The sequence below is a fragment of the Daphnia pulicaria genome, chromosome 1, assembly GCF_021234035.1.
Source record: "Daphnia pulicaria isolate SC F1-1A chromosome 1, SC_F0-13Bv2, whole genome shotgun sequence".
Taxonomy (NCBI): domain Eukaryota; kingdom Metazoa; phylum Arthropoda; class Branchiopoda; order Diplostraca; family Daphniidae; genus Daphnia; species Daphnia pulicaria.
In genome coordinates, this window is record NC_060913.1 from 17656204 (window position 1) to 17666773 (window position 10570).

The 10570-nt window shown below is 31.1% G+C and overlaps 1 protein-coding gene and 1 long non-coding RNA gene across 2 annotated transcripts; both read left to right on the plus strand.

The window, feature by feature from the left end:
• Positions 1 to 6492: 6492 nt before the first annotated feature.
• Positions 6493 to 7591, plus strand: LOC124330053. Its single transcript, XM_046788684.1, has 4 exons — positions 6493 to 6901; positions 6962 to 7198; positions 7264 to 7432; positions 7504 to 7591. The coding sequence occupies exons 1-4, from the start codon at positions 6622 to 6624 to the stop codon at positions 7559 to 7561; spliced, it is 744 nt and encodes a 247-aa protein (XP_046644640.1). The 5' UTR covers positions 6493 to 6621; the 3' UTR covers positions 7562 to 7591.
• A 112-nt stretch (positions 7592 to 7703) lies between these two features.
• LOC124351868 lies at positions 7704 to 8189 on the plus strand. Its single transcript, XR_006921448.1, has 3 exons — positions 7704 to 7788; positions 7855 to 8034; positions 8102 to 8189. It is a non-coding gene; the product is annotated as an uncharacterized LOC124351868 (long non-coding RNA).
• The last annotated feature ends 2381 nt before the right edge of the window (positions 8190 to 10570 follow it).

Here is a 10570-nt window from a genome sequence, read left to right on the forward strand (position 1 = left end):
TTTCGTGAAAATCGTAATTCTTTATATAATACTTTTTACCAGTTTTAATCTTACATCTTTATTTATATAATTGTTTTGATTTATATATAAATATTTTGAAAATATTTGTATTATGAAAAAGTGCCGGTTTTGGGTTCCCATAAAGAACCGTTAACCGAACGAACGAATCGAAACAACAAGGTAATTCTTCTGAAAATGCTTTGTCTGAATTTTTTAAATTTCTTTTTTGGCTTTAAAAAAATCAACAATAAAGATTGCTTTACTAAAAAAGGAATAAGTTGTGTTATTCTTTATTAAATAAAACTTAAATTACAAAAAAACAAAGATTTTCCTTGTTTAGCCACATTATTTTTTCTACTTCGGTACTATTTTGAGTTAATTTAGATTTTTTTAAATTAAATGCGAATCTTCATAAGGAATTGCATTTAATTAAAAAATTCTTAGTTAGTAAAAATTTGCATAATCCCCAAAATTACATGGTAATAGCGCTTTCGTAAAAATAGATAAAATCTTAAGACGTTGCTTTGTCTGAAGTATTTTTTAAATGAAAGATTCTTGGATTTGAAGTAAACTTGATAATTGCTTTACGCTAAGGTTTAAGTTTTTTAAAGAAATGCTAAGTTAAAAAGAAAAAAAATTCTCAAAATGTGCAACCCTCCACATATGCTCTGCGACTTAAGATAAGGCTGTGTCTGAAATTTTTTATGTCACCCATACCATTAAAACAGAAAATTTTTTAGAAAATTATGAAAGGAAATATAAACGTTTGGACGTTTATGCTGTGAATTGAAAAGGGATAAAATAAATGTATAACAAATATAAGGAGGCAATGTAATAAAAATAAGGAAAACTTAAGACATGTCTTTGTCTGAAATTTTTTATGTCACCCATACCATTAAAACGGAAAATGTTTTAGAAAATTATGAAAGGGAAAATAAACGTTTGGACGTTTATGCTGTGAATTGAAAAGGGATAAAATAAATGTATAACAAATATAAGGAGGCAATGTAATAAAAATAAGGAAAACTTAAGACATGTCTTTGTCTGAAATTTTTTATGTCACCCATACCATTAAAACGGAAAATGTTTTAGAAAATTATGAAAGGGAAAATAAACGTTTGGACGTTTATGTGTGAATTGAAAAGGGATAAAATAAATGTATAACAAATATAAGGAGGCAATGTAATAAAAATAAGGAAAACTTAAGACATGTCTTTGTCTGAAATTTTTTATGTCACCCATACCATTAAAACAGAAATTTTTTTAGAAAATTATGAAAGGGAATATAAACGTTTGGACGTTTATGCTGTGAATTGAAAAGGGATAAAATAAATGTATAACAAATACAGTACCCACCAAACTATTAGGTACACCCCCCTATTTTCAGTGCATTCTTATGGCACTACGAGTCCTAGAAAAAATGCAATAACTTTTGAACCGCTTGGGCTAGATTTTTTTCCTTTTGGCCCTAAGTAGATCTAATGATGATCTACATTTTTTCTACACATGAAGTTGTCGTAGGATTAACCCTTACGGCGCTACGGTTTCGTTCAGTTTATTAGGTACACCCGTTTTCCCCCATATACGCCGTGTTAAATACGGCGTTTTCAAAAATTTACAAAAAATACTAAAAGTAAAGCTAAATTTTTTTTCTTGGTGCCAAAAGATGTAGAATTCTTCACTCTATACGAATATAACGAATGATTTACAATAAAATCAACTCAGAGAACCCTTCCCTATACCTCAAAGTTTTCCACTTCAAAATTTGTCGAAATTTCTAATGCCTATGGGGGCGACAGTGCAAGTGTGTAGTAAAAAGTACAAATTTTGAAGTGGAAAACTTTAGGGTATAGGGAAGGGTTCTCTGAGTTGATTTTGTCGTAAATCATTCTTTATATTCGTATAGAGTGAAGAATTCTGCATCTTTTGGCACCAAGAAAAAAATTTTAGCTTTACTTTTAGTATTTTTTGTAAATTTTTGAAAACGCCGTATTTAACACGGCGCATATGGGGGAAAATGGGTGTACCTAATAAACTGAACGATACCGTAGCGCCGTGGGGGTTAATCCTACGACAACTTCATGTGTAGAAAAAATGTAGATCATCATTAGATCTACTCAGGGCCAAAAGGAAAAAAATCTAGCCCAAGCGGTTCAAGAGTTATTGCATTTTTTCTAGGACACGTAGTGCCATAAGAATGCACTGAAAATAGGGGGGTGTACCTAATAGTTTGGTGGGTACTGTATAAGGAGGCAATGTAATAAAAATAAGGAAAACTTAAGACATGTCTTTGTCTGTTACATGAAAAAGTTTCAGACAAAGACTTGTCTTAAGTCGGAGAGGACATGTTGAAAATTCGACATAATTTTTAAAATATCATAACGACATGGTTTTGATGTAACGTTTTCCAAAATAAATTCTTGAAATGCAATATTGAAATGAAATTGATATATTAATATTGACATAATATTTCAAATAAGAAAATAACTTACTATTGACATGCTTTTTGTTATATCATTTTCCGAATAAAAAATATAGACACGTACTTTACAAATTTTGTTCACATCGTTTTTCTTTTACAATTTATGCTATGAAACGGACATTTAAATGATGTACTATTTTTTATATAACATTTTCAAATAGAAAATGGACATCTTAATAAATAAATTAATGCTATTGTTTAACATCATTTTTGAAATATGAAACGCACACATTAATCTTCCACTGCTTTTACCAATAAACTATATATATTTTTTTAACTGCCCAAATAAAATTGAAAGGATAGATTACATGAAACTGACGTGCAGTGAACCAAAATTCTGTATTAATCATAAAATTTTTTAAGTATGTCTTTGTTTAGGGGAAAATAGTTACCGAAAGCAAACCATATCTCAGAGATAACAATTTTAAGACAATTAGTTGCTGGGAATTATAAAAAAAGGGTTCAAAAATGAAATCATAGAGGTTGTGAAGAAGTGGAAAAAACAAGGCTTTTTTCGTAATTTAAGGAAACACATTTCACAACATCACTGCAATCAGCAATTGGCATAATAATGTTATCTCCTTCTTCATCCTGTTCATGTGTGTCACAGACGAAGATTTTTAGAAGATGGGCCTTCATTGGGAATTCATATAAATTAATGAAATTTCCGCGTTCGTCTTTTAAGCAATATTCTTTGAAAGAAAGAAATTCTTTTGTCTTTCCCTCTATCTTCAGGACCCGACATTTATTACTAATCACAAAAGAGTCAGCTGGCCTTGCTTTAATTGATTCAAAATGAAATGCATATGGACCATAATGATGTTTTGTAACATCACCCTCAACGAAATTGTCAAAATTATCAATTTCGGACAAACGTTTTTTTAATTGAGCTAATGGCCTTCTGGTTCCACGCAACAGAACCTTCAATCGTCCAAGAAAATTTTCAAATGGAAATGCACTAAAACAATCCAAAGGTCCTTTTAACATTCTACATTCATTTGCCAAGTGACTAAGAGTGTGGACGTTATAAATTAGTTGGTATCGTCCGTAAAGAACACCGAATTGATAAGAAAAATATTTTAAACATTCATCGGCATAATTAATCTGACTTTCTGTGGACGAAGGTGAACAAAGAATTCTAATTGCTGCGTGGAAATGTAAGAAATGTTCATACTGCTCCTCAGGAAGAACGCCTTTCAACACTAATGGTCCAGTGTATAACAGAAATGTTCGAAACTCGACAGCTTTCCAATCTTCTAAATCATTCAAACTTCGCCCTTTTCGCTGAAATTCCTCTGGAAGTCGCTTACTGCAGGTCATTATTCGCTCGTTTATAGTTTTCTGTGAAGAAGAAGAAAGACGAAAAACGCGATCCTTTGCTTGTTTGTTGGAACGACTTGTTTTCCGAGGCCTCCTATCTGTTGCCTTTCCTTTTTCCCCTCGCCAGAGTAGTAATAATTTTTTCATAACGCCTAGGCACACTAAATGCATGTAGTCCAAAGGAAAACCTATATAATAGTAAAAATAAATATTGATATTATTTTGCAATATATAATATAACCATAGCTATAGCAAAAAATGTATAAATTATGAATTTTCTATACTTTTAAACTAGAATATCATATAAAAATCAGCCAATGTCAATATAATGGATTGAATATTACGAAATGTTAAAGTGCGCGTGAATTACTATGTTTAAAAAATGTACAGTACATACAGTTTGATTCTGATATACAGTCGTGGCTGAAAGTTTGTATACCTTGTGCTCAAATATACGCCTTTTTACTCTGTATTGGCGGATAGTCTTAGCCTATCGCAAAGAAAAGGGGGTGTTATTTGTTCAAATTTTTCTTTGTTAACCCAAACCCCTCTACCCCCTCTTTACTTAACTCTACCTCTTAACATCACTAACTATTTTACCGCGATGTGGCAGACGGTTAAGCAACCCTTCTACCTGACGCTAAATGAATAGAGAATAAGGCTGATAGACAAATTCTATTAATTGCCACTATTCTGTCACGCCACCGTTGAATTCTAGAACTCTTGCTAATCAAGCGTTCGTAAATATCATTTTGCGTTCCGTAATAGGGTTGCTTAACCGTCTCCCGTTTCGCGGTAAAATAGTTAGTGATGTTAAGAGGTAGAGTTAAGAAAAGAGGGGGTAGAGGGGTTTGGGTAATAAAAGAAAAATTTGAACAAATAACACCCTCTTTTCTTTGCGATAGGCTAAGACTATCCGCCAATACAGAGTAAAAAGGCGTATATTTGAGCACAAGGTATACAAACTTTCAGCCACGACTGAATAAGTATTACCATGTATCATATCGATGTTTAATTCAGTGAATGAACTTGTTCCCTGATGATGTTGTTTATTCCTTGTCTGTCGGAACGACATATTACTTCTTAAATCAGAATTGGTAGCTGGAAATGTCATTGAACCTCCTACTTTCTCTCCTTTTTGAACACAACGCTCGCATCCATAAAATACACCGTGACCAACACATTTTTTTACAAAACTTCTTGCTGACGCGTCACAAACGACACAATTTAATTTTACGGTGAATGATCTTCCGTCTACTTTTAAAATTCCGTTTTCCAATTTTTTCATTTCCTCGACGAATGGACTCAAGAATTCATTTAAATTAGGTGGTTTGGAATGTCCGTAGTAAATGCTGATCACGAAAGGTTTAGTGTCAGTGATGTTTGTGATTCTTCCGAGAATAGGCCACATCACGTTTGATTTAGATGACCGATACAGCGGAACGCCATCGATGTTGATGATCAACTGTAGGAAATGAACATCATCACTCACACCGTGTCTAATTTTTTTTTAAATTCCATTTATCAATCCTAAGTGTTCGAAGTTGCTGTCGCTTTTTTCGGTTGTGGTTCCAAGAAGAGTTCTATAATCTTTGAGTACGTCATGGCCAAGTGATAATAACAAACGCAAAATGTCGTTGGTTGCAGTATGCGTTAAATTGTTTTTCAAGGAAATACGAGCCACATTTCCTCTTAATTCATTATTCATTTTGATGACATAATTATTGGAGAATTCCATTGAAGAAGCGCTTGCGTCGTCATTGCTGCGCTCAAAATAGTCTTCATCATTCATATATCGTACAAAAGAACCGGATTCATCTATGTAATTAGAAATTAAAATAAATATCAATTTCATGTCCATTTAATTTCAAAAATATATATACTGCAAGGAAAATTGCTTTATAAAAAAGAAATGAATTGTGTCACTTGTTTTCCTACCTTGAATTTGACTCGGCATTTCACTGCTTTCACTTCCATCGTCGTCGTTGTCACTTGTTTCGTCTGAAGATGTATGATAGTCTTGGAACTTTTCAAGATGTATTCTTTCACGTCCGATGAAAACATCTTCTTGAACTTCGGGACGTTCAATGTATTCTTCAAGACCTTCTGGAGTTTCATCATGTGACAGAGAATTATTTTCACAAACGTCTTCTGTGTCCGCTGTAACAGAATTATCACTGCTTTGGGAGCTTATTGTGTTATCAATGAGATGTTTTTCGTCTTCCATTTTAAACCGTTTCCTTTCCTTGGTCACTAATCTTCGCAAAGTTCTTTTTGAATAATCCTTATTCATGTTAAAACGACACTTGTTTTCTTGATAATTAATAGAGAATTCACGAGTTATAATTTCAGAAAACAGCTACTGAGCTCGTCTAATAGAGATGGGAAATTGCTTATTATTTTTTTGAGCAGTATACATACCTCAAATACCAATAGATGGCGCAGAAACATAAATTGGACATTCATTTTAAGTTTTCGCTTTTAAAACTTATTTTTAAGAAATTCAAAATATAATTTGATAAATAAATTATTTGTTATTTATGAAGTATAAGTTGAAAAACATTATTTTACAATAACCAAGTATAATAATTAAATCAAAAATATCTTATTTTATCATAATTATATATGGCAACGTTGTCAACAAAAGACAAACAAAGGCTTATTTCAGTGACAAAAGAGATAGACGCCATTGTACCAATTTTCGAGTGTTTCAGTTAGAGAGATATTATAGACGCCATTGTACTAATTTTATATTGTTTAAGTCAAGAAAGAGAAAGACGCAATTGTACTCATTTTCATTGTTAACGTCAAAAGGAAAGATGAGTAGTAATAAGGGGAAAGCACTGAAACAACAGAAAACCGTTGCTAAAATCACAGTCAGAGGAGGTGCACGAGCTAATAGTTCACAAAATCGCGTAGAAAATTCTTCTCCTAAAGCTGGTGGTTCTTCTGATGGTCACACAACTTCGCTTAGACAATCGAGCCGGCCAAGAAAAAGAAAGGCCGTTTTCGGGGAGGATAATGACACAATAATAGCTTCAAAACCTAAATCTGTTACTCGTGTTACAAAAGTTAACAAACCTGATACCCCTGAACTAGGTCAGTAAAAGTGAATAATGAAACTGTAAAACAATGACTAATTTTATTACATTTTTGCAGGTGTATTTGAAGATATCACAGCCTCTCAAGTTGTTTCTGTTCTTGGAGATCCTCTTCTTACTAGTACCCAGAAAGTCCATGAAGAGTTACGTGCTGATGAACATGATCAAGATGCTCAGCCTCTTGGAACGGAAAGTGATTTGGAAGATCCAAGCTACAATGGAGTCAACGATAACAGTTCAGGTAGCTCTGATACAGAGAAGTATGAAGAAACCAGGAACGAAGAAAACTTGTCAGGTTAATTTCCCTTTGTTGAATGTTATGTCTTCAACGCTTCACTACAACTTTTTTTTGGTTCATAGATGACAATAACTCATCCGGATCTGATGAAGATGATTATGTTGTACACAGCCAAAGGAAATTGACCAAGGAGGGAGATAAAGGAAGAATCAAGGCAGCTCCTGCTAACATGAATACTTTCAACGAGAGTTTGCTTACTGATAAGTCTGTGTCACGTCCGCAGATTGTACTGTAAGTTAACAGTAATAATTGTGATTGATATAATGTTCTATTAATTGTTTAACGAAAAATTTGTTTGGTAGTAGCCCAGAAGCCATGCAAAGAAAATTTTTTGAGATGGACCTTAACTTACATACTTAAAGAACATTAAACTTACAATTTATTCATGGAATCATATCCCTAATTGCAACTATTTTATCGTAATAGGAATGAAAACTTTGCTTAATGTTAGGAAAGTAGCATGTGATGAACCTGAAGACGATGATATTGTTCGCGATTCAAAATTTAAGTTGCCGTTAAACAATATTGCGGAATTAGAAAGGTTGGATAATTTATTGAAAATGGACCGTAAAGTCGTAAGAAAATTGGTAAATTAGTTTCTATTACATTGCAGATCTCTATATATATGTCATGAACAATGCACTTTTTTACAGAGCTAGAACTTGCATTTTGTGGCAAGGAAGGGAACTTCAACAAAACTGTGAGCAACACTTTGAAACACGTAATTGGCCCTGATTTATGGTCGTTTTACACATTTTGTGGGATAGAAAGCAAAGCTGGCGAAACCGTTGTTCGCAAGTTCAAAGGCCTTGACGTCTATCAATGCATCGAAAGTAATCATTTTTAGTTAATGTATAGGCATTTCAATCAAATTAACAAAATTTAACTATTACTTTTCAGATGCGATCCGCAATAGATTTCCAAATGAGACCGTGACTGCTATACATGGGAAATGTATTGAAGTTTTCACCAAAACAAGGAATCAGATGAAGAAAACCGCCAACAAATAAACAATTTAATAATTTATTTTAAATTGTTTAGTTATTGTATTTGTTGACACTTGAATTTCTTGCAAAATACAGATATTTCGGATTTAAAAAAAAAACATGTCTTTTGGATGTTTTATTGATATTAAAAAATATTTAAAATGAAACATTAAAACGATATCTAATTCATGCATTTTTATTGATATCAATGTCCTGCGGTTTAATTGACATCCATTTAAGGCAGTGTTTTGTATATCTTTGTTATAAACATAATTAGACGTGGTTTCAATTTCATACCGAGGTAATATATTCAAACTTCATTTTCATGTGACAAAATTGATGTTATTTTTTCATGTCCAAACGAACTTCGTTGGGCGGACAACATTGATGTCCAAACGATATTACTCTTTTCAATCTTTTTTTGTCTAAAAGTTGATGTCAAAAGTATTTCAACAGCACATCAAAACGACATGAAAATTGTTGCCTGGGTATTTCCTTTATTTTCTTCTTTTTTCATCGCATTCAACAAGAAACATTCCAAAAATTACATTACTTCCTTTATTTTCTTCATTTTTCATCGCATTCAACAAGAAACATTCCAAAAATTACATTATTTCCTTTATTTTCTTCATTTTTCATCGCATTCAACAAGAAACATTCAAAACATTGCATTATTTCCTTTATTTTCTTCATTTTTTTATCGCATTCAACAAGAAACATTCCAAAAATTGCATTATTTCCTGTATTTTCTTCATTTTTCATCCCATTCAACAAGAAACATTCCAAAAATTGCATTATTTCCTTTATTTTCTTCATTTTTTTATCGCATTCAACAAGAAACATTCCAAAAATTGCATTATTTCCTGTATTTTCTTCATTTTTCATCGCATTAAACAAGAAACATTCCAAAAAATTGCATGATTTTCTTTATTTTCTTCATTTTTTATCGCATTCAACAAAAAACATTCCAAAAATTGCATTATTTCCTTTATTTTCTTCATTTTTCATTGCATTCAACAAGAAACATTCCAAAAATTGCATTATTTCCTTTATTTTCTTCATTTTTCATCACATTCAACAAGAAGCATTCAAAAAATTGCATTATTTCCTTTATTTTCTTCATTTTTCATCCCATTCAACAAGAAACATTCCAAAAATTGCATTATTTTCTTTATTTTCTTCATTTTTTATCGCATTCAACAAAAAACATTCCAAAAATTGCATTATTACCTTTATTTTCTTCATTTTTCATCGCATTCAACAAGAAACAAATTCAAAATTCAAAAAATTGCATCTTTTCCTTTATTTTCTTCATTTTTCATCGCATTAAACAAGAAACATTCCAAAAATTGCATTATTTCCTTTATTTTCTTCATTTTTCATCCCATTCAACAAGAAACATTCAAAAAATTGCATTATTTTCTTTATTTTCTTCATTTTTTATCGCATTCAACAAGAAACATTAAAAAAATTGCATTATTTCCTTTATTTTCTTCTTTTTTCATCGCATTCAACAAGAAACATTAAAAAAATTGCATTATTTCCTTTATTTTCTTCATTTTTCATCACATTCAACAAGAAACATTCAAAAAATTGCAGTATTTCCTTTATTTTCTTCATTTTTTATCGCATTCAACAAGAAAAATTCCAAAAATAGCATTTTTTTCTTTATTTTCTTCATTTTTCATCGCATTCAACAAGAAACATTCCAAAAATTGCATTATTTCCTTTATTTTCTTCATTTTTCATCGCATTAAACAAGAAACATTCCAAAAATTGCATTATTTCCTTTATTTTCTTCATTTTTCATCCCATTCAACAAGAAACATTCCAAAAATTGCATTATTTCCTTTATTTTCTTCATTTTTCATCGCATTCAACAAGAAACATTCAAAAAATTGCAGTATTTCCTTTATTTTTTTCATTTTTTATCGCATTAAACAAGAAACATTCCAAAAATTGCATTTTTTCCTTTATTTTCTTCATTTTTCATCGCATTCAACAAGAAACATTCCAAAAATTGCATTATTTCCTTTATTTTCTTCATTTTTTATCGCATTCGACAAAAAACATTCCAAAAATTGCATTATTTCCTTTATTTTTTTCATTTTTCATCGCATTCAACAAGAAAAATTCAAAAAATTGCATTATTTTCTTTATTTTTCATCCCATTCAACAAGAAACATTCCAAAAATTGCATTATTTTCTTTATTTTCTTCATTTTTCATCACATTCAACAAGAAACATTCAAAAAATTCCATTATTTCCTTTATTTTCTTCATTTTTCATCACATTCAACAAAAAACATTCAAAAAATTGCATTATTTCCTTTATTTTCTTCATTTTTAATCGCATTCAACAAGAAACCTTGAAAAAATTGTAT